Source organism: Seriola lalandi, unplaced genomic scaffold (genome assembly GCF_002814215.2).
Source record: "Seriola lalandi dorsalis isolate HSWRI2012SDOR001 ecotype SW California unplaced genomic scaffold, Sedor1 jcf7180002053074, whole genome shotgun sequence".
Classification (NCBI taxonomy): Eukaryota; Metazoa; Chordata; class Actinopteri; order Carangiformes; family Carangidae; genus Seriola; species Seriola lalandi.
In genome coordinates, this window is record NW_019523627.1 from 52,779 (window position 1) to 76,591 (window position 23,813).

Below are 23,813 nucleotides of genomic sequence, written 5' to 3' on the forward strand. Positions count from 1 at the left end.
AAACAAAAATCATGTTACGTTTATTCAATGTGCTCTTTAACCTTTCATATATTCTGATTTTTAAATCCCTGCTCTTCCCTTCACACTGGAACTTGGTGTGAGAAGATTACAGAACAGAAAATCCTGTCTTTCAGGTGAGAAACTAGAATTAATCCAAGCAGTGGGGGCTCAGACACTGTGGGGTTACGGCCCGCCCACGCCCACGCCCCCCCCCACACACACACACACACACGATCCTTTCCTCTTCCTATCCATAATGTTTTGTGTAAAGTAGTATTATCATTAAAACGATAAACTGTGTGCTCCCTATTCACTACGAATGATTGGCCCATTAAGCCATATTATGTCACCTACTGTTCAGGCTTTGACTCCATACACTGTGACACTAGACAATTGATGTGTAAATCATTTCTTTTCATATACTGACTCCTAGTGGTCTGTAAAAGTAAAGAATCAATACGCAATTAACTAGAGCAAACAAAACGTTCCATGCGATTTCTATTTTTGTTATCTGTACATTTTCCAAGCCTTTAAAAGCACCTTTTAATTTCACTCCTCTCAAATCAGTCAAATCCACTTTGGATAAAAGTTTAATTCACAAAAATACATTGACCAATATAATGAAAATGTACTAAAATGTACTTTAATAATCCATAAAAGCTGGAACATCATTGACAGAAAAACACAAGAAGCATTATTAGAGTTGGTTTAGTATAATATATTTCAGCTTCAAGAGACATAGAAATCAATCCTTATTTTTCCCCATATTTCTTCTATAAAAGGCCCATTTTTTTCTGAAGCATTATTATGCAAAAAATGGCATTAGAATATATTATGGGAGCTATGAAATCCCAGTGACTGAGTATAAAATTAAGTCACATCAAAGAGAGATATTTGCAGAAGAGAAGTCCATGAACAACAGGGCGAACAAAGAAAAAAAAAAATATAATAAAAATAATAATACATATTATAGACCTTGATCTATCATCACTGACTTGACAGGCATGGAGAATAGGTGTATGGCTATAAAAAATGTCTCACTTTTCCACTTGATTTCACTTGAAAACATCTACACTTAATAACTGATGCATTTTTTTCATGCTCATTTTTGAAGAATATTTATAATCATACAACTAAAGAGGTCAAGTTCCATGTCTTTCAAATACAATATTGATATTGAAAAAGATGAAAAATACTGAATCCAAGTTCTAACTTTGTTTTCCTTCTTAAACGCTGTTATCTTCCTTTTGTTAAACTGTCAAAGAAATGAAAATAAGGGGCTGCTCTCTGGCCATTTAGGCGGCTCATGGACACTTTTTTTTTCTACTTTCATTATCATCAGTTTGTGGTGTTTTTGTTTGGTGGTGCAGAAATGGAGACTGTCCGTTCAGGGTTCACACTGAAACTGAGACACAGAGGAAGGTCCTTGGAGGTGAGAGACCAGAGTCTTCTCTCTCTCTCTCTTACTGTCTTTCTCTCTCTTTATTCTCTCTCTCTCGTGTAGATCATCCTCATCTTTGATAGGAGCAGTTCAGTCAGCTGATTCACCGTTTATGGCTGATGGAGGGAGGGGGGGGGTCGGGGCTGTTGGAATGCTGGCACGTTCCAATCAGGGCAACAGTTCTTCATTACAGCATTTCTGCAAAACAGCACAGTGGTTTAGTCTTCATTTCATGCATCATCAATGATCAGACACAGGCTCAACCCTCACGATGTCCTGAACACCATCTGTTAGCTCTCACTGCCCTCTGCTGGCTGTTCAATAACATTACATCTGAGGAGTGAATGACATGCCCCCCCCCCGCCCCCAAAAAAACTTCACATTGCAATTATTTTGGTAGATATTGAGATTGCAATATGAGTGACGATTTCAGTTGGAATTGGCTTTTTTGCATTTTGATTTTTATTGAAAGACATAAAAATGATGATTATGATGTAATATTTGTAGGGTCTTATAACACGCATGTTTCCTTACATCTGGAGGACATGATTTGTAGGCTGGGATATCTCTGTAGCACCACAATGCTTCATGTATGCTATGTATGACACATTTTACCTTTATCAAAAAAAATTGCAATTGCCATTGCTCCTGCAATTTTGGATATTGCACTTGGCCATGTTGCAATTTCAATAATATCCCGATTCAAGTGTTAAGCTCTATTACATCTGTTTTCTCAATCCTATGAATAGGAGGAAAAAGTTGGAGGAGAGAAGAGAAATCTGGGCCCATATTTATCAAACTGCTGAAAAAAAAGAGAAAAAAGAAAAATTTGGTCTTCAATGAGAGGTAAATGTAATAACAATTCTTATTTCATGATTCATATGATGTACCGCATCTACCAACAGAGTGTCTTGCAGCAGATGTTTATTTCCAAGTGTCTAGACTTGGTCTCAGCTTCAAAATTATTTAAGAGGGCTTATGTAAGCTTTGTTCTTGCATTTTCAAGAGGAAAACTTGCATACTGAAGCATTGGGCACAATGAAGATGGATAGTTTTAATCATTGCACTTATGTTCAGTGCTGCACCACCTGCTCATACACACCTTGCAGTCAGCACTAAAAATTGCTTAAATGTTAGATTTAAACTATCATTTTTTATACCAACTCTTAAGCTTTTATGACTTTCAAGTCAAGTTCAGGACCAATCATTCTGTGTAGGACTCTGTGGCATCTAGTGGTGAGGTTGCAGATTGCAGCCAACTGAATACCCCTGACCTCACCCCTTCCTTTCTAAGCATGCAGGAGAACCTACAGTGGCCTTTAAGTAACGTAAAAACACCAACACGACCCTCTCCAGAGCCAGTGTTCGGTTTGTCTTTTCTGGGCTACTGTAGAAACATGACGGTGCAACATGGCTCCGTGGAAGAGGATACACTCCCTATGTGGATGTGAAGTTATCTACGATAAAAAAAAACCACAATGATTCTTAGTTTCATATTATACACTAATGAAAACATCATTAAGAATATTATATCCCATCTTTGCCAAAAGATCCCTCTAAATCACTGGCAGTTCTTAGAGGTTTTACACAACCCAGGGTGTTGAAAAACACATCACATATTCTCTCCATCTCTGAAAAGACTGTAAAAATGTAGATTTCATTTTGAATGCTGGTTTTCATTTGCATCACCTACTGCCTCTTAAAATCTAGGCCTTAGAATAGGAATTGAGGCCAGCAGTGAATAAGAGAGCCCAGAGGGACGAAGAAGCCCTGTCCATTTACAACTAATCCCTTTTCTCCAGAGACACTTTCAGGACAAATGGAAGTTTAAGGAAGCTCTGAGTGAACTTTGCTTTATTTTGCTCATAACTTCTGACCAGCTGCCGTGGCTCACAGTCCAGGGATCCCACCCTGATACTTTCCAAAAACACGTATGAGGCAGTCTGCCGAGCTCCTCCTGGGATGCATAACAAGGGTACAGGAGCAATGGTGGAAGATGTCTGTCTGGCTCTGTTATGGTCCTCCACATTTATCACTTTATTGCAGCCTGCTCACACAGTAGCACCTCCTGCTATCAGCTCATTCTGTGCTCATGCCGTATTCACATCACATCAGAGTTACCGTAATTGCCTGCCACCAAATAAAGTGCCAACAAGTCAATTTAACTCAATTAATTCAATACAGAGCTATACTGAACACTAAACAATTTGCTTGCTAGGTGGTAGGACACTCTTTAAATAAATATAGCTAACACGTGTGTCTTTTCTATTTTGTTTTGTTTTAGTGAATAAGACAGCTATTGTGCAAAGATGTGAGCGCTCAACAAGTAATAAACATGGGAATCTTTCCCATCATTACCTTCCTCCCTACATGACATGAATGTGGTATTAGTGCAGCTGCTGTTGGTCCCCTCTTTGCTCAGCTTGACACAACAGTTCTGCTTTTAACTTGGTAATCAAAACAAGGTTTGTGTGGTTGGATGTCGAGAGCCACTCGTGAGCAGGTTGGTGTTGTCTTATCAAGTCCCTAACAAGTTTTTACCGATAGCAACGTCTGAGGGTGAAGCACAGGCTAAATAGAAGTGAGCATATGCATAATCCTGCAAATCCAAGCCCAGCTGGCTCCTTGAGTGGCAGGTTCTCCAGTCATTTATGGGGCATCCAACTGGGCAGGAAATGCTTTTGACTGATCTCAGGGTGCAGGGGTGGAGTTTACTATGGGTGAACCAACAGACCTTTTTCCCTGCAGACATTTTAACTTGTCATAGTAGGAAAAGCACAGGTGTTCAATGAGATAAATGATGGCTGTATTCCATTTAGGTTTTCCAGATCCAGGGCCATGCTATTATAGTGTTAAGTAGTGTTATTCCTGTGCTTTTGCTATCGTCACAGGTCAAAATGTCTGCCGTGAAAAAGGCCCACCGTCAAGTCTGTTAGAGAGTTGCATACAAAATTCTCAGCTGGAGAAACATTCACTTTAACTTCTAGATTTCAAAGTTTAAAAGACAGCCCAGAGCTCAATTACCAAGTCTATAAACTCTAATGGCAAAGTCTTGTATCGCGGTGATAAAACAACATGTGGGTTCATCTGACTCAACACTGTGCTGAATTAAACTGAGGGGAAAAAGAAGTTGCTTTATCTGCCCAAAAGAATCTGAAACCAGGCTTAAAATGCCTGTCCAGAGTTTTTCTGAAACACATTGTAAACCTTTCAATCTTTAAAGACACATTATTTCTTTTTTGACTCCTTGAAAAACTAACTTTCAGCACCTCAACAATCATTATAGTATCATGCCAGAAGCTCCCTGCCGATTTCTGTCCCCAGTGCATACAGTAAAATCAGAGACAGAGAGTCCATGAGGTCATCAAACTGGGAAAGGGCCACAGAGTGAAATGTCCCAGTAACTTTCTCTCTCTGCCCCATCCGAGGCTGGCACTGTAAGCCCGCTCTCTCTCTCTTGCAGTGTAAAGTGAGGTAGTGTGTTGTGAGCAGTGGAACAGTGGGGCTGTAATCCCATTAGTGTTGGTTCATTGGGCTGGCCAGCGTGTGAACGGGGGCAGTGGGGACAGACACCGCCCCGGGGCCTGCTGACAGAGGCCCCACTCTCACACACTCTGGACCTCTAACTGCCCAACACAGATGGATTCAGACGAGGAACGCGGTGGGTGGCTTAGCGACCCTGATGTCTGGGCTGGGCACAATGGTACTGTCTGTTTCACTAATCCGGTGTTATCGGCAATATCAAAGTTTTATTTCCCCCTACAATGCAAGTTAAAAGTAACTGAACAAGGTAGATGTAAAATCTCTGCAGCTGGCTGTGCTTTGCTGGTTTGGTGGCACTGAGGCCTTGTCCTGACAACACTGTTAACCAAAATGTGTTAACAGGCATTGTTAGGCCCAATGAGAAACTTCACAAAGACCAAAACAATAGAAAATAAACTTGTAAACTGTAGGTTGTTCAGCTAGACCCTTTTTCATTTCTACACAAGACAGAGGTCCTACTACTGAGCCAAAATACACTTTTTATATCACATCTGCATATTTTTCAGTCTTGTGCACTAACCTTCGGTGCTACTAAATTGTTTATGCTCTTTTTTCTTGCACATAATTAGCTTTGACATTTTGCACTTTTACTCTCCATTCTATTGATAGCACATTGCGCAAAGATCACACAGACTAGTATGGAATCTATTATTCATCTGTTTTCATATCAGCCGTCCTGCATGCTGTGTGGATGCTGATTTTAAGGGACGACTAAAGTGGGGCAATGGTTTCTCTTCAAAACTCCCCTATAAAACAATATGAGAGTTAGAAGAAGAGGTTTACATGAGGATATAATCAGCCCCCATGTGAACCTTATATGACACCTAACTTATTGAAGGAAATGTGCTGATCCATGTAAAGACATTATTTGTCCACTCAAAGACAAGGATCAGCTACAGGACAGGATCCCTAACCATGGTAAAGTGACAGCATCTTGCTCAAGGACGCTTCAGGATGATTTACACCCACAGCAACGACAGCTTGTACTGAAGTCCTTCAGTTGAAGGTCAGAGTCTTCCCTACTCATTTTGCCATCCTGCTGTCCATTAGTCTCACCCACCAACTGAAATGGTGGTCAAACAGAATGCAGCCAAAAAATTTAGGCTGCAACGGTCTCCGGAGAAGCTTCTGTATCGTTAACAAACGGGCCAAGAATCACAAAAGAAGTGTTGAGGCCGTAGTTACAATTTTGGAAAAGAAAAGACAACCCAACAATCATAGAGCCACTTTACACAAGCACTGGCCAAGTGTGTGAAGGTGCAAAAGTAAGTCAGTGTTTAAACTTCTCTCTCAAGCCGTCTGTCACAACTACTTCTGTCGCTTTTTGCATGAACACATGAGTGCAACATAATGATTGCATCATCAAGAAGAGAGTCCAAAAGTGTCTTCTATTATCCCCATTTGAATGATTCATCACAGTGGGACTACAGAAGCACGTTAAGTTGTTGAATAGATTTTGAGGAAGTATTGTGATTCAACAGACTTTTCCTCCTGACTTTGAGTGTGGCCATGGGAGACAGCTATAAACACCACCGCCACCAACAAAACAACCAAGTAAGTTTCAAGCATACTGAACCCTTTAGACTTCACAACCTTGAACGTTTGGAAAGACTGAGGCCCAACTCAGTAATCGCCATGTGAGGGTGGATGCACATCATAAGATCTCACAAGATTTCCTCAAGTGACTGAACCTAAACGCATCCTCTAAGGGAAATTTTCCACATTAGAGTCAAAACATTCTTTACTTTGACTTCCTAAATCACTGAGGGATTGTTTAACTGGGGTTAAATCTTATCAGGAGCTCTTAGTGAACATGAACTCTGACCCATAATGCTAGGAGTTTAAATTAGAAGTTGGCAATATGGGTTTATATTATTATATATCTATTTATATGTTATATATAACCCTGCAGAGATTCTTCTACAGTGTTCATACTAAGGCAGCTGTGCCTTTATTATCTTTCGCTGTTAAAAGGTCATTACTGGCAGAGCTGCAAATCAATAAGCATGACTTCTTTGTGGTAGTTTTGGCAGATTTACTGTATTGCGAAACATAATAGGATTCTAATATAAAAATAGAGGTTCTGTGACAGAAGATCTTGTTCACATTGCCCACCTCCAGCTAAAATAACACACACACACACACACACACACACACACACACACACGATTGTTAAATCAAAACAAAAATTTCCTTACAATTACAGTAAAAAGGAAAAAAAAAAATTCCATTGTTACAAAATCATACAGTAAATATCACTAAGGGTCGATCAAAAAATCAATAAACTAATTCTGTTTAGGCGGGGTTAACAGGAATCAGCAGTCTGGTTTACTGAGCGTGACTGTTTTCAGACATCCTCTTTACCAGCATCCTGCCAAATTGTAAAAAAATATATATATATTTTGTGAGAAAAATATTAAAAAAAAGAAAAGAAGAAGCGGTTCTTATTTCTGGGAAACAACCTGATGACAGACGGATTTCCTAGGACAAAACCAGCTGCAACGGTTTTCTGAGGTTCTTATTTAAATACAACCATCATATAGTGACTTATTCATTTAACAGTAAAAAAAAAAAGATTGAAAAAAGCTAATGAAGGCACTTGTTAGCCTGCCCAAAACATTTGCTGAATCTGTCATTAGTATCACAGAAATAATACTTGTTGTCAAAGGATGACTGCAGTTAAGACACATCCAACACACACAAACTGTGAACAAGATGTTCTGAGTAATAGTAGGAATAGTTCTTCGTCAGAAAAGGACTATAGAAGTATTACACCGCCTCACCATCAGTCAGTTGCACTTGAAAAACTACACAAACAACGCTTCTAGCATATACTGGCTCCAGTTAAATGAGTCCAGGTCAGGTCAGGTGCGACTATGAGGCGAGTTTATTTGGAATAAACTGACCCTGTTAAGTTAAGGTCAGCTTTCTTTCCACTACAGAAACTTTATTTGTTGCCCTCTTGATTCCCACCACCTACAGCATCTGTTGCACCCCCAGCTGCCTGGAGGGGGGGCTATCACTCTGAAATGCATCTCCAAAGGTTTCTCCAATTTCTTTAAGTGCTTAGAATCATCATCATCACATCAGGAGGGCAGGTGGCTGCTCAACAATGCCAAACATCCAGAAGGTTATAAAACTGATCTGATCAGGATGAAGGACAACTGCTTCTTAATTTCAACAGGTGAAAAGGTTTTTCAGAATGTAAAAGACTATAAGACATTTCATAGCCTTAAATTAAAAAAAAAATCTAATTCAAAATCTTTTAAGACTTAAGGATGCACGGATACCCTGTGAGCAAACAAATCTGACTTCAGCATGCTGTCTGACTTAGATGATGCTGCGTTCATCAGTTGTAGTTTATCATTCATCAGTTTCTATTATGAGTTTGTCTGCCTGTAGCTAAGATGACACAGGAAAAACAGGGCTATTACATGAAAGTAATTAACCTGACAGCCCGTCTACGCATCATGACCTCATGAATATAGCAGCTACTTGAGTATTTATGACTAACGTTATGTGTTTTATGTGACAAACACACACCTGGCTCAGAGCTGCTGCAGGGGCTGGAAGGGGGGGGTCTTTAAAGCAGGACACAGTTGGATTTCTTTTTCGCCTTCTTCTTTTCCACTGGCGTTTTCCTATTTATCTGTCTGACCAGGTCATAGAAGATCTAGGAGAGACACCAGACAAAAAGAGAAATGATACACGACACCAAATACAACTGCAATTAGAGTCACCACCAATTAAACAATTCCTTTAATCAATGTAGTATTTAGGCAGGTGTCTGAGGACTGGCTGTTTACAGTGCAGGGTCACCAGTGGTTTGTTTTTGTGTGTACTCACATCGAGGACGTTGATCTTTGACTTAGCAGAGGACTCTAAAAAGGCACAGTGGTTCCACTGTCTGGCCAGGTTCTGGCCCTGCTCCTTTCCCACCACACGCTCATCCTCCAAGTCGCACTTGTTCCCCACCAGGATCATCGGCACCTGAAGACAAATAAGAGAAAGTACGAGTTAATCCCCCTGAGCCAAATTTGTAATTTTGTCTTAATAAAAATAAAATAGACTTGCTTCATAAATGCAACTGAAATAGAACGTGTTAAATATTTACAACATTGAGGCAAAATGATTACAGCAATAAATACTAAATTATCAGTACCTGAAGAAGAAAAACAGCATTTAAATGAAAAAATGTTAATCAAACACACGTGTGACATTTATTTTGAGTGCTAAGTCCATCGGTGCTTAAGTACGTCTACAAAAATAAATAGAGTAAAGGGAGGGAAAGAAGGAGAAGGCAAGTAGAGAGGAATATGTGGTAAAAGAGGAAAATGAGGCGTGAGATGATAGAAAGGATAATAAAGAAAAGCAGGGGCGGAAAGTGAACATGAAATAGAGGAGGGAATTCACGTGATGAAAACAAGGCGAGTGAGACAGGGAGTTACAGCAAAGTAGCAATTTTAATGTTTTTGGTACTAGTGCCGATACAATATCTAAGCTTCAGTGTGAATTCCAAAATCATACTTATTAGATACAACTATGAATATTTCAATATTATTTGAATATGAATATTTTCTTTAAATAAAAATCCATGTGCATTTTGAAGCAGTGCATAAAAAATAGAGTGGAATGGCCACATAACGCTTGGATGCTGCAAAGAAGGTGGTGTATAAAGACAAAATACAATACAAACTGATGGAAGCAGACTTGAATAAACTGGCGTTGCAGTGCCTGCTGTGCTGTAAACAAAGCATCTTCATATGCATCTTCTGCAGCCGAAAAAGGCAGGAGAGAATAAAAAAAAAAAAAAAAAAAAAAAAAAAAGAGTGCGAGTTCAGTGCTGTACCATTCATCATGAAGCAATCACCTCCTGCACTCGCACATATGAAATTAATCAAACGTCACTGAAACCATCACAATGACTCTAAACAGACCTAATTTTAGTCACATCAGTATGTTCGAAAAATTCCTTCATACAGCCTACCCCCGAAGTGTAACAATGACACTGGCAACATTAAAGTTTGTGAAGGTTCAGTGCAAAGGGAGTACATTTCAACTAGGCCTGGGAGGTGGAAAGATCAATATCAGGACAACTTTTCACATAAAGGAAACTAAATTACTTGTTCAATCTCAGAGTACAAAAGAGAAAACCTAATTAATATGTAGCCTATTCATTTCAATCTGAAGCCTGAATGTGGGAGGGTCGCAAAGACGATTAAGAAAATCAATCCATCCCTCTGGGAAGGCAAAGAAAATCATTTGGGTTACACAACAAGAGATTAAAGAATCAATATGAATGAACAAGGAAGGTAGGTTATTTTTGTTTTGTTGCTGTAAAGAGGAAATCCTTTCCAACTAAAACTGAAAACACAACTGCTGACATGAAGTCCAGCTGGTTTTGGAATCTCCCAAATACCCAACACTTCTGCTTTTGTGCACTCAGCCAGATGTTTTAACAACCAAGGTCAAAAAAACAAAAACTCTCTGAGGAAGAGAGAATATTCTGGGCAAAACTTCAGCCCTAACTGTCACACTGGGCAGCGCTGGGGCAGTCAGGGTGTCGGGATGCGTCTCATCCTGCCTGCTGTTTCCTGACCGGCTATCTAGGGAGCACGCTGGCCCGGAGGAAGCCATGGCAGCCCCGCCCAGCCGGGATAACATCGCTTTCCTTCCTGAATGTTTTCGAACATTTCAGTTGGATTCCATGCTCTGGCTGCTCCCTGGAATTACATGATAGTGTCAGACTGTTTGTTTGTGCGCGCGTTTGTTTCGTATTCACATTTCACATTTAAACAAGGCTCTATAATACAATCCCACTGTAAAACCTTGGGACAACAGACAAAGCCTCAAGACTCAACTTTGAGCACAAATTTTTCCAAAGGTTCACAGGATATTCATGTTGGTGGTGAAGCTTAGCAATTAACAGACATAATCAACGAGTGGAAAACTTTGCATGCAGCACAACAGGCGCCAATAACTTATCAGCTGGAGAAATCTATTTGTGGTGGGCCTGCAACAAATAAATCTATGCATGGGAAATCCTGTCTTCACTACCCTCTTCTGAACCAGAAACTGCCCCCAGACGTGTCTTGTGGCTCTGGAAAAAACTGGATATTTGTACGTAATATGGTAGTATCCTGACATGTGCTAACTTGCTCATACTTCAGACCTTTTCCCACCCACAAGTCTGGGGGACTGTTAAGAGGTCGTATTTGACAGCGGTATGCCCACATTCCTCCGACTACTTTTTGAAGGTATAGGATGAATATTCCGGGGTCCTTCTTTTCTTTTCCCTCTCTTGCTCTCTCTGGGCTGTGGGGCAGACGACAGGAAACTACGATGTTTAGATTAACCCCACGGAGGTTGCTGCTTGATGTTTGATATCCAAACAAGCCTTCGCACTGGACTGCTGAATGACATTTCTCCCAGGGGTCCTGGGAGAAGCAGTGGTATGCCCTCCTAACACAAACTTTGAGCCAAGCTGGGATGAAAAGGATGGAGAGCGGGATGGAAGGATGAAGGTATGCAGGGAAGAAAAAATGCTCAGTGTCAGCAGCACACGAGGCAGCATTAGCCTACTTGAAGAATCCACACAGTCCACAGAGAATCTGTTCATACGCTGTTAACATGCTACAGACAGGTCCTATCCCGCCCACAATGGCATGCTAGAGATTGGCTTGCGGGGAACACAGAACAGGACAGTATAGAGTAGTTTAAATGAATGGAGCCAGTCGCTCCAAATGGCGTGGTGAGTCACAAGCATGGAGTCAGTTATTTGTACCATCCTAGTCAGACAAGCAGAGACGGACATGGCCCGGAAAAGTCATAAGACCTCTCTTACATAAGAACTGGGGAAGGAAGTGAAGGGAAGTGAGCTTTTAATACACTGGTGACTACTTTATTCTTGACTCCTAACGACTTATTTAAGGAGACGGAATTTGGCCCTACTGTGTTCAATGTACAGTCATTAAAAGACTGTTTTAATTGAGCTTGGCAACATTAGGTGCGTCTGTACATTTTGCCAGCTTTGCAGTAAATGGTGCGTGGCAGAGCTGAGAATGAGAACAGCTGTAGCAGCAACTAGAGTGTCTGCTTTAGCTCTGCAATAGCTTGAAAGCTTTCAATGAATAAGAAATCTGTCCTCTTGGATGAAAAAAAGTTAAGCATTTCCTTCGGTCATGCATTCCTGCAAGGGGCAAAGAAAGATAAACAGATGTCACTGCCATCATAGGTAAAGGCTTAAACCACCACTGGACTGATAGCTGACAGAGTGGACATAATTGCCAGATAAGCACAACTGTTTAAACCGGGGATATATTAAGAGGGAACAGTTAGAGAAGAAAAGGGACATCAACTGTTTTCTTGCATGTTGAGGAGCCACTGATCCTGCAATCCATCTGTTAGCCTGAGGCTAACCTCAGCTCCCTAACCACGGAGGCTCTAATGAAGTACCACAGCCTCACGATCCAGTGTGTTTTTGATGAGCTGAGGCTTTCCTTGCACATCATCCCTGACAGTCCAATCACCAGCACAGAGTGCCAGACCACAGTAAGACCACAAGGCAGGCCATAGAGAAGAGGGGGGAAATACAGAGCAACAGGCACTGAAAAGGCAAGTCCAAAAAATAAATAAATAAATAAAAAAAAGCAGAGCACACTGGCACTGATATAGAGGAAGGGGAACAAGGGAAGGACCGATAAAACGATGGACAGAAAAGAGTGGTGAAAAACTTCTGCACCAGGCTGCAAAGGAGCTTCATAGATGGTTGACGGGGAACAGAGAGCAAGAGAGGGGAGGAAAGAGTGAGAGAGAGAGGGTTATGGTAACATTCATTCCCTCCAGAGATCACCAAAAAAGGGCATCTTAGATTCTGCTGACGCACTGCCCCACCAGAAAGGGGTTGGAGGGTTTACTCACTCCAACAGCCTCACAATTTACCAGAGATACAAAAACATGGAAATGTGTTGCTGACAAATAAAGCAAAGCAGGAAAACAATTAGATGAGACATCCTTATTTGCACTGTACCACATTGTATTCACATACAGCAAAAACTATGGGTTTAACATCTCCAAGTTAGATAAATTTCCCAACTTTTTACTGGACTCTTAGCTAAGTTGGGACCAGTGTTGTGATTCCATGTTAAACACAGATGAGGTAAACAAACCACAGGGACCTCCATGATGGTAGCATTAGCTAATGCTAGGCTACATTCAGTACACAAGTTCCACTAAGTGCTTTCTCATTGTTTGCACTCCACAGACAACACAGAACCCAAATCATGACACCAAGAGCATTAAGTCGAGGTAATACAAATTTGTAATTACTGGCATAAGATGCAGTGATTAAACTGTTGAATGGTATCCATAGCAACAGCATGATCACATCCCTGAACAATGTAGGTGGCTGAGAACATGAAAGTGGGGCGCTTACTTATCTGTACTATCTTCCACTGAATCTGGTGACTACAACATATTGAGACATTATATAGAATAAAATAAAATGAGAAAAGGTTCTGTGAAGAAATGTGGAAGAGTTGCTATAAACATGCTTGTAAGCCTCGGTGTGCACACTGTATACTTACATCCTCTGTGTCCTTTACTCGTAGAATCTGTTCTCTCAGGTCCTGGAGGTCGTTGAAGGTGGACTGTGCTGTGATGGAGTATACCAGGGCAAAGCCTTGGCCGTTCTTCATGTACAAGTCCCTCATTGCTGTGAACTGCTCCTACACAGCGGAAAAAATGAAGAGAAAGAACGGGCATGATCTCTGTCATATGCCTTCTGGCATTTTATATCCTGTTAAAGATTTATTGTAAAAGTCTGTTGCATTTAACAGAAAGTCACACCGGTGTGAACTGCTCCGAGATGCACTGTATAGCGGATGTTTGAGTCAAAAAATGAGTCAGTTGCTTTTCAAGTCAAAGTGTGAAACATTTGATGTTTCCTGCAATGTGAGGATTCGCTTTCCTTGTGTTTCTTCATAGTAAACTAAAAATATGTATGGGTTTTGGCCGGTTTGTCACACACAACATGCATTTTTAAAATTATCTGCGGATATTTTATACATCAATGATTATTGGAGGAAATATGATGATTAGTTACAGCCCTGGTCGACGCAGAAAGGATACAGTGCAGTACAATTTTTTGGATCTCTGTCAAGTTTGACCTCTGTCAAGCACCCATTGACCTCCACTTGTTGCTTGTCCACCATCAACATGATGGCAACCTACTTATAGCATTGGGTATACCATAGGCAAGTACCTTACTCACATTCTTCCAGAAAACACACCATACTGTGTTACTTTGAGGTTGCAATATGTGGGGGAAAATTGTAAGGTTGTGACTTGATGGCTTCTCAGCAAATGAAAATCTTTTAACGCAATTTCTGCTGATTTATTCACCAGCAGAATCTTTGCAACTTTGTACTTTTACCTCCCTTCCATGTGTTTACATCCCATCAAATGTCATTTATCTTCACCAGCCCTGTTTTTGCTCAAAATAAATTACTGTTCTGGAAGACAGAGAGTTTCCCATAACCTACAATGTCAGCGTTCAATACAGTGACTCATTCCGGATATACAGAAAAGCTGGATATTGACAGAGCTTTTAATGGCAAGGAGTTCACTTACTGTGCCTGCTGTGTCGAGAATTTCAAGCATACATTGCTGCCCGTCTACCTCCACTTGCTGTAAATAAAAAGGGAAAAAAAGAAACATGGCAACAGAATGAGATAATGTAAAACTTAATTTTAGGTCACTGGGCACATTATATTCCATGTTTAAATTCCTGCATACAATAAGTACAAAGAGAGACAATTAACCCACAGCAGAAAAGGGAAAGCAAGAAAGAATAAAAAAATGTAAAGCAGGAGGAAAGAAAATGAAGGAAAATCAGGAGAGAGAGAGAGAGAGAGAGAGAGAGAGAGGAATTGAGAAAATGAAAGGAGTTACATGACAAAAAACAAGAGCACAATATCATGACGTGAACTTGCAGAGCAGCTGCTAACAATCAGCTCATTCCAAGCAAGCGCTCACTGCCTCTCCCACTTCCCCCTCACGGGACACTCACCTTTCTGTATGAGTCTTCTATTGTAGGGTCATATTTTTCCACAAAGATTCCCTGTACAAACTGAACTGTCTGCAAGAGAAGACACAGAACAAGCCGACATCAGATCAATGTCACCTTCCGGGCACAAAAACAAAATGTCAGGAGTGGCAAATATGGCCAGAGTGCCATGTCTTCTGGCTTATTATAAAAACTCGGACATCTAGATTGACGATGTTCATCAAGGTGATGAGCAGCAGACAGAATTAAACTAAAACCACAGTACATTCATTTTATTGACATGTGTGACTATATTGCAAATGAAAAGTTTGGACTGAGCTATATAAAGCACTGCGCTTAGTGGCAGGTTTACATTCGGGGTAGACTGAGTTCACCTGATAACGTCTTAAGGTCTAAACATGTCAGCCTGCCAGTTCGAGGGATTAATCCGACTTTGACACCTGGTTGAAGTTGGATAAGCTGGGCATATAACATTTCACAGACATGCATGTTCTCCTGACAACCTTGCCAATAAAATACATACGAGTTCGACATTTTGTGTCTGCTCTTCATCAAACCCATGCAAAAAAAAAAAAAAAAAAAGAAGTGAAAATTGATTAATATATTTAATCTGCCTTTATGGAATTTGGATTGAATTATATCACAGCAAACTGGTTCACAATTACAACATCTAGAAACTAACAGATGGATGAGAACTACGGATACAAATCAACAAGGCTGCAGCAGACATACCTAGTTTTTTAAAAAGAACTACATAAAACTGGTCAAAAAGACAGTAGGCGTGAACTCTTGTCAGGAAACACAAGTAGAAAATCAGGAAAAGGACACTTTCGTCTGTTCTCTTGTGGCTTCCTATAAGAGAAAAAAACAAAAACAAAAAAAAACCCACCCTGATTTGCCTTACCTTCTTTTACCACATACTTTTCTCCAAAAGCGAGCAAAATGTCTTGCTGTTTCACTGACAGTTATCTGAGAGAGTCCTACAAAGTCTTTAGGAAACACACTGCACAGGAGTCAGAGACAGAGGGAGGCAGGAAGGGGGTCAGGAGTCTGGATACTCACCAGAGCGGACTTGCCCACACCTCCAGAGCCTAACACCACTAGCTTGTATTCACGCATGGCGGGATTGCTTCACTGGACAGCCCAACAGTCTGTAGTGGACAAACAGGGAGAAGCAAAATGGGACAAACAAAATGAGAAAGTTGTGAGAAAAAGTGAAACGAAACTAAAAACAAGTTCTACTTCTTTTCAAGCAAAACAAAGGAATTTTCCCAGTCTGGTCTCTGAATTTTTCCTCTCTAGTAAGGAAGGATTCTAGTCATTCCTGGAGGTTATGGACAAGACGCAGCACAACAATAGAGGGAACACCCATAAGTGGAGCTGTTTCAGGGTGGAGGAGGTGAAGAGTATGTGACCCCTCTCTAACACAAACCAGCTGTGAGGTGTATGAGTGCAGGGGGAACTGAAGGGGAGATGATACATGGATCTGGCAGATATTCATCCTAATGACACAATCATCTGGCCTACACACACCAAAACACACCCTGCTGTCAGATTTTGAGTCATTGACATATTTTTGGTATTTTAAAACAGCAATATGGTGTCAGTCGTTTTCACTAATGACAGAAAACAGCTGAGGGAAGAGGAAACTGCAATGGGGAGGAAATTATTAAATCACTGAAATATCCCTTTAAGAGACATGCAGGCTTTGAATCATTGGCACACATTGTGGCGTAAAGTCAGTTGAGTTAGCCAACTGGGTCACTACAAGCTGGGCAACAGAGGCTGCCTCTCTAAAGTTTAGTTGTAGCTGGATGAAGAGTTGGATTTCTGGTTCCTCGTCTACTGACCTGACTTCATATCAAATTATAATTCTGTAAAAGGTCTATGGCTAACGACTATTTAAACGACTGATTTTAACTACAAACATTTGAGCTCTAAGACAATCCTAATAATCCAAAGGGTTTAAAATGTTTTATTTGGCTAATAGACAGAAGAAATTCTCTAAACTCATCGAAGAACACTTTTCCTTCAATTGATATGAAAAAGTCACAATAATTAGTTTTGGATATACATGGTTTCACCTGGACAGTTTTAGAACTTATGTTGACATTACTCTTTTCTTGTAAATACAATGAATTTTGCAATTCTGCTGAATTAGAGATATTTTTTCAACCTGCACTGAAAGTAAAGCAGATCACAATGGTAATAGTTTAAAAATCAAATCACATCACACACTCAAGTTAGATGAGACTAAGAGCTAACGATTATTAATATGATGATTTAATATGGAGAATAATTTATCAATCAATTAATCATTTGGTCTAACAAAGAAGTGAAAAAATGCCAATGACAAGGACTCCAAGGTAACATCTTTAAATGTCTTGCTTTGTCTGACCAATAGTCTAAAACCCAAAGATATTTAGTTTACAATGATATAAACTTATCACAATGGAGAAGTTGAAACCAGATATTTTGCTGGATGAATTGGATATTTCTCTGTCGATCGACTAATCAATTATCCAACTAAATGGTGCTGATATTGCCATCCAAATTTTCCAATAATTGTTACAAGCTTGATCTCTGCCTGTGCCATTTCCACACTTTCTCTCTGGAAAAAATGAAATTCTTTAACACTGTGTTTCTGTACTGTACACACCAGAGAACTAACAGCTTATGCTTTAATGAACCTTGGTCCTGAAAACAAGAGACTAATACTTGTGGCTCACTGGTTGAAAAGTGCAGCTTGTTGGCATCATGACCGTGTTGAAAATCAGAAAGTGGCTTATGTTAAAATCAGGTCCCAAAGAAGACGATATAGCTTCGCTTGATAATCAACCCTTTTTGCAAACCATCAAAAGCTAATCGCCAGCCACTGTGGGAAGCAGATGATCCCCTCCTACACTGTTCTTTTTACAGCACACTCCATCGAAATACTCAGGGGAGCCGGACAAAGGACTAAGGACCTCCAACTTCAATCACAAGCAGTGACCATGTGGGATATGAAGCCCTGACTGTGAATAATTCATATTCACTAATCCTCTACACACAAAGAAGTTCTCCTTGCACGATTAGGGAGGAGCCATTGGAGGGAGAAGAAAAAGAACAGGGCTGCACAAGTGCTATGCAAACAGTCTCTGCTGCACTCTCATGTAAACATTCAAGTGCAGAGTCAAGTGCATGCACAGTGTCACCATATACAATGTCATGCAGGCAATGTCAGACTTCGATTTAGGCTAGGCCTCACTTGTCAGCTATCTGCACATCATGTTTCTTGTATGGACACTGTGGACTGACCCCTGCTAAGACAGATGACGTCAGGAGCCCACTCTGTAAGTGGCTGTTAGATTATTACAGTATGTGACTGCTTCAAAAGGTTGTTATAAAAGGACATCTGCTCCTCCAAATGTACCATCTTTAAATTCATTCCTTGAGGGATGAGCCAAAAATGAGACACATAAAACACACCAATGTTTAAATTTTTGGCCAATAAAGTACCTAGAATTTTTTTAATAGGTAGATCTGTTTAATGTCTATCTGCATTTTATCAAAAAGTTGTTCGGTTACACGCTCAACAGCACAAACTCCCAAAATCCCGTTTCCAGCTTCTCAAACAGTAGACAAAACAAAGACATTCGAGGAAGTCACCTGAAGTCACATATAATTAAATTGTTTTCCTTTTTAAATATCTCAAAATAAAAAATACATATACGTGTTCTTTTTAATACCTAAATTGAATATGAGCCCATTGTATGCACTGTGTTTGTAGGGTTTATACACTATGTGGATACTGAGGATGAGCTTTTGGTTGAATATTACTGACATGTACACAAGTTTCGTAACCAAAAACTTTACTAAAAAGAGAACTAAGATAATTTTTCTCCTTATGTAACTGAAAGTGCTTAGCACAGCAAAAAAAAAAAAAAAAAGGCCAGCTAAGCATTTTAGTTTAAATGAAAAATCTTTATTTTTTAAGTCTAACATGAAAACGATTAGTTTAACAGCCTAATACGACCCATCTTTTTAGCAACGTTGCCAGTGGTGATTTGGTTAGTAGTTCAAAAAATCTCCCTACTGTAACTGTGTCATCCACCTGTGTTTTTTTTATTTATATGTATGTTATAATGCTACATGAGGCTTGGCAGGTCATTTAAAGATGAAACAAGTTCTGCCTGGAAGTAAAGACGATCAAGTTTTGAAGCTGAAACGCTTCATTGAGCTTTAAACCCCTTGTAAAGGCAAGGTTGTAAGTATGTATAACCGAGCGCGAGTAGGAATAAAGGACAAACTTTCTTAGCTCTAGTGTCTTAATTCATGCTCTCAAAAAAGAAATGTGGTTGTGCTTGATCCCTGCAAGACACACCACCTTCCACAAACTAAATAACATTATTGATCAAGACTCAAAACAAACTCTGCTTAATATTCAATTAGTGAACGACACCCATCTCCCTTAACTCCTTTCTTTTCGAGCTATCCGCTCATGGCTGCAGCCTTTTCTACAAAAGGCAAAAACAGAACCAGGGATGTGACTGATTAGGATGCTCTTGCTCTGACACCTATTCTGCATACAAATTTTCATACCAGGGAACTACAATAAACGCTGCACTCTCTCATCCAACTGCCTACACACTCACAAAGCTCACGCGGGTACACACACACTCAAGGCCATTTAAGGACATCTCCCTTTAACACCAAACGTTTCGCCATTTCCACTGCCCTCGACTACACAGTGTCATTCCCAACAAAACAAACACATCATGGCCGGTCCTCTGCTCTCGTAGTAACCCCAGCAAATAAGGAGAGAGGGAAAGCCACATGCCACAGAAAACATGCTCCACCATGACATCACTGCATCACTCACCCTCTACAACCAAAGGTATGTATCCATCTATGGCTGGAAACTGGATGAGGTGGTGCTGCTAGCAAGAATATGCAGCGAATGTGAGTCTGCATCAACTACAAAACTCAATCTGAGAGCAGGAGGCTACACAGCTAAACTACAACACACAGCATCCACTATTTCCTGTTCTAGCGAGGCTAATCCGACAGCAAAGAAGCTGTCACAGCAACTGACTCAGCAGGCAGTATGATTGACAGCTGCCCTCTCTATCTTCTACCCTGTGCGGATGGTAAAAATGCACACATCCGCTGGTTAAGCTAGCAGCATGATACCAACTCTTGTTGGATCTTTTTTGCTTGCTTGTTGACCCACATGACAATTATGGCATCTACACTGTAAAAAAAAAAAAAAAAAAAAAAAGTATCTCCTTTAGGTTTAAGGGAAGGAAAAAACAGCGTGAGCTAATAACTGTTCTGATGGAGTGTGTTTTGATGTTGATAAGCTCCTGGTTACTCATTACCTTCACCACAACCACAGTTCACATCTACTGTTCACAGCAAGCTTAGCATAAGAAACCCACAAAGTTTAGGGGAATAACCAAGACGCTACTGAGAGCAGACAACCTGTCAAAGAAAGGGTTTAAGTAAAGAAGATGAAGAACTGACTTTATTTTAAAGCTAACTTATTTCCAACTAATATCCTGATAATTTCTTAATCACTTCCTGGAAATAAGTGTGGATTTCCAGAGCAATTTCTTTCAAAACTACTTTTCCACTTAAACCCAAGTTAAAATGATTTTAATATTCATTCTATTTAATTTATTATGCATTTTATGTAATTACTTGAAACTTGGTAATGCCTATTTTACAGGTCTGTACATTCCAGCTTATTCCAAATAAGATTTCTTTGAAAGGCTTTCCTTTGTATTAATTAGAGGTAAAGTAAAGAGCGTTCAGTTGGTACACTTTCAGTTATTTCTAAACGCTAAGCTGGAACAACCTCCAGAATTTTGCAGGTGAGCTTCCCTTGCAAAAATTAGTAATAAATATTCACTGGGGTTTACATTTGTTTCACAGAAATTCATCTTGAAGTCAATAATAAATTAAAAACAGTTGAGTTTGGTACCAATTACAGAGACTGAAACTGAACTCAAACTACATGGTTGTTCCCTGGAAACTCTCAAGAATTTATTGGGAAATAATGGACCTGTAAAATAAAGCTTCATGTTGCTCTTCATGTTCAACTACATGATTACCTGCGGTCAAAATGCACATTTTTGCATGTTCAGCTGACATGCTGTGCCCTAAAAGACTTGCTAGTTTAGCAGTTAATCGGAAGTGACTAATTGGAAGTATAACAATTGAACTGTCTCTAATTTACCTGAAATTTGTCCCAAATTACATAGTTCTTCTCAGGAAACTTCCTAGGAAATTAGGAACCTATGGGCCTATAAAAGATGATAAAACACAAATGCTAGTAGCAAAGCTTAAAAAAGAAATAGAAATGGTACATTTTCACAGGGGCCAAGTACTGTATTGTTACTTTTTAAAAGCTGATCTTCATGTGTGATAGATGGGTTAGGGTTAGGGCACTAACCCTACATTAACTGGCCTCAGGAAATCAAGCCTTCTGAGTAATAGAGATGTGTCTAATATCTACCTAGGGAATACAGACATTTGTTCATCTCTCTGAAGATGGTTTTTAAACTTACTGCACAACTTGATCTAACCTAAAATTAAAAAAAAAAATTAAAAATTAAAGAACCAAATGTTACCATTATATAGTTGCATTTTCCTTATGTCTCCTTTCAGGCCCACCACAACCTTGAATGACCCCATGAGTCAGAGAAAAACTGCAGCTAGGCTCAGAAAACTTTGCTGTGACTTAATTATGACAAAGATCTGTAACTGACAAACACCATCAGCCAAATGCATATGTGTCACTGGGGCCTTGACCTGTAACCACATCCTCTTTCCACAGCACAAGGCGGCTTCATGCTGATAGGATGGAAAAGGAGTAGCAGCCTACTAAAATAGCGTCTTCCAGTCTCTGTTCCTGTTCAAGACTCCAGACAACAGGCTTGTATTGAACAAGGGGGAAGAGGTTTTAATAGCTTGTATATCATTATCAAAATTTTTAGTTATGAAGAGATTCGGGGGCACAGGATGAGGCAGAAGTATCGTACCTATCAACACAGAGTGTAAAACAGCGCCTTTGAGATACTTAACCTCCTTGCAGAAATGTCTATTTCACACAGCAGTTGGGGATGGTTTCTGTGCGATTCACCAAAATAAATTCTAAACTTTTTAAGACCATCTTTAACACCATGTAGAACATATCTAATGTATGTTTCATGACCATACCATCCCCAGTGTGAAGATATGATGGAAAACAATTATCAACAATATGGCCAAGAAGTTTTTTTTAGCTCCTGTAGGCAGTTGTGGTAGTTTTTTCTACAGGAAACTCCACAACAAAAAAAAAAGGAAAAATTGTGAACAATCCATTATCACAAGAATCCTACTTTTTGTTTTAAAAGGTGTGTAATGCCTCCCTACACCCTGAAATTGGATTCAAAGACAATTTATGACCAACATTACTGCCAATATGAGGCAACAGAAAATATTCAAGACTCTCTCACATTTTCTATGACCTTCTTCTGGGGAAGCTAAATACAGTGTTTTTAAGACTTTTCAAAATCTGCAGATGCCCTGTTAGAATATTCTATTATCAATCAAGTAGTTCAAGGATGATGAGTACACACCTTTCCTGTTTCTCACCACTCTCCTCTGCAGCAGATAAAACCTGCAACAGGCTGCAAAAAAAGCTTGGACCCAGACGAGAGAAAATCATTTGAGCTCTAAGGTTATCTCACTGTGAATCTACCTAATTTGCTTACAGCAGTAGCATATGTTTATCACTCCAGGTCATGCTAAGTCCCTGCAATCTGTGGCTCTGACTACACCAGAGAGCCACCAACCAACACTCGTTAGATGTGTGATTATTACAAACGTAGCTTCCCTAAAATTAATCAAAATCAGTTCAAATCATAAACCCGCTTACAGATAAATCCTTAAAATACCATAAGCTATAATCCCGGCCACTGAGGCCAGCATCTGTCCATAAACAATCCAGTTACATACCAGCATCTACTCTGAGTCCTGTTATCAAGCTTGTTAGCAAAATGCCGCTAACTAGCTAGCTTTAACTGCCTGCGACGGGCCGACACTTCATAAACCGCTAGCTACGGCTCGTTAGCAAGCAAGCTAGCTAGCCGACACATTCCTGTCCTCGGCGTATGATCAAAACATAGCTAGGCTGTCAGGAATACGCAGCAATCAAACGCGTTTTACAGCTCAAATATCCAAGGGGCTTGGCAGGCTTTAAATCAACCCGCATTCCGGTGTTATTTGCTCGGGAAAGGCAACTGATTGCTAACGCTACCTGCCCTTCCGCCTGGCCTTGACTAAAATGGGAGTGCACACTCCCGTTTTGTACTTGCGGACAATTCTTCTCATTTATCCGACAAATAAAACACACCCTGCGCACTCTACCGTATCTGCTTATTGTCCCCCAAGTGTCGACGCTACTTGCGCCCAGGTAAATGAGTTATTTGACGGCGTTTAGCAGCTGGTAAAGTTTGGTATTTGCACTCACCGTTTCTCGCTCGCTGTCTCTCGCCGCTCCGCAAGTGTCAGTTTGCCTCCGGCCTCTGTGCGCAGAGACGTCACTCCCCACTATTTCTCATTTTTCTTAAAAGGGCATGACACATGGGCCACCCGTCCCGCACCATTTGCATGATAACGGGCTGCACAGTAATGATGAGTGTCAATAGAGATACACACACACAGACTGTTTTTATTCATTGTAGGTGATACATGTCTAATCAGCTGCACATTTCTTCCAGGACTTATATTCAAAGC

At 40.2% G+C, this 23,813-nt stretch overlaps 1 protein-coding gene across 2 annotated transcripts; it reads right to left on the bottom strand.

The window, feature by feature from the left end:
• Positions 1-621: 621 nt before the first annotated feature.
• LOC111650973 (ras-related protein Rap-1A-like) lies at positions 622-23,682 on the bottom strand. Of its 2 annotated transcripts, none has more exons than XM_023400929.2 (8): positions 23,548-23,682; positions 16,113-16,201; positions 15,054-15,122; positions 14,615-14,671; positions 13,570-13,710; positions 8,831-8,974; positions 8,528-8,657; positions 622-1,639 (listed from the first exon to the last, which is right to left on the bottom strand). In XM_023400929.2, exons 2-7 carry the CDS (start codon positions 16,167-16,169, stop codon positions 8,568-8,570), a joined length of 558 nt encoding a protein of 185 aa, XP_023256697.1. In that variant the 5' UTR covers positions 16,170-16,201; positions 23,548-23,682; the 3' UTR covers positions 622-1,639; positions 8,528-8,567. The 2 variants fall into 2 exon arrangements, with proteins under 2 accessions (XP_023256697.1, XP_087028650.1); XM_087172524.1 differs by lacking the exon at positions 23,548-23,682 and adding an exon at positions 19,912-20,042.
• Positions 23,683-23,813: the final 131 nt, after the last annotated feature.

Excerpts from the sequence above, each read along its gene's own strand:
- LOC111650973 (XM_023400929.2), bottom strand. The coding sequence starts at position 16,169 with ATGCGTGAATACAAGCTAGTGGTGTTAGGCTCTGGAGGTGTGGGCAAG. Across the intron at positions 15,123-16,112 it reads GTGTGGGCAAGTCCGCTCTG|ACAGTTCAGTTTGTACAGGG; the intron begins GTGAGTATCCAG and ends CTTCTCTTGCAG. Across the intron at positions 8,975-13,569 it reads GAGTAAAGGACACAGAGGAT|GTGCCGATGATCCTGGTGGG; the intron begins GTAAGTATACAG and ends ATTTGTCTTCAG.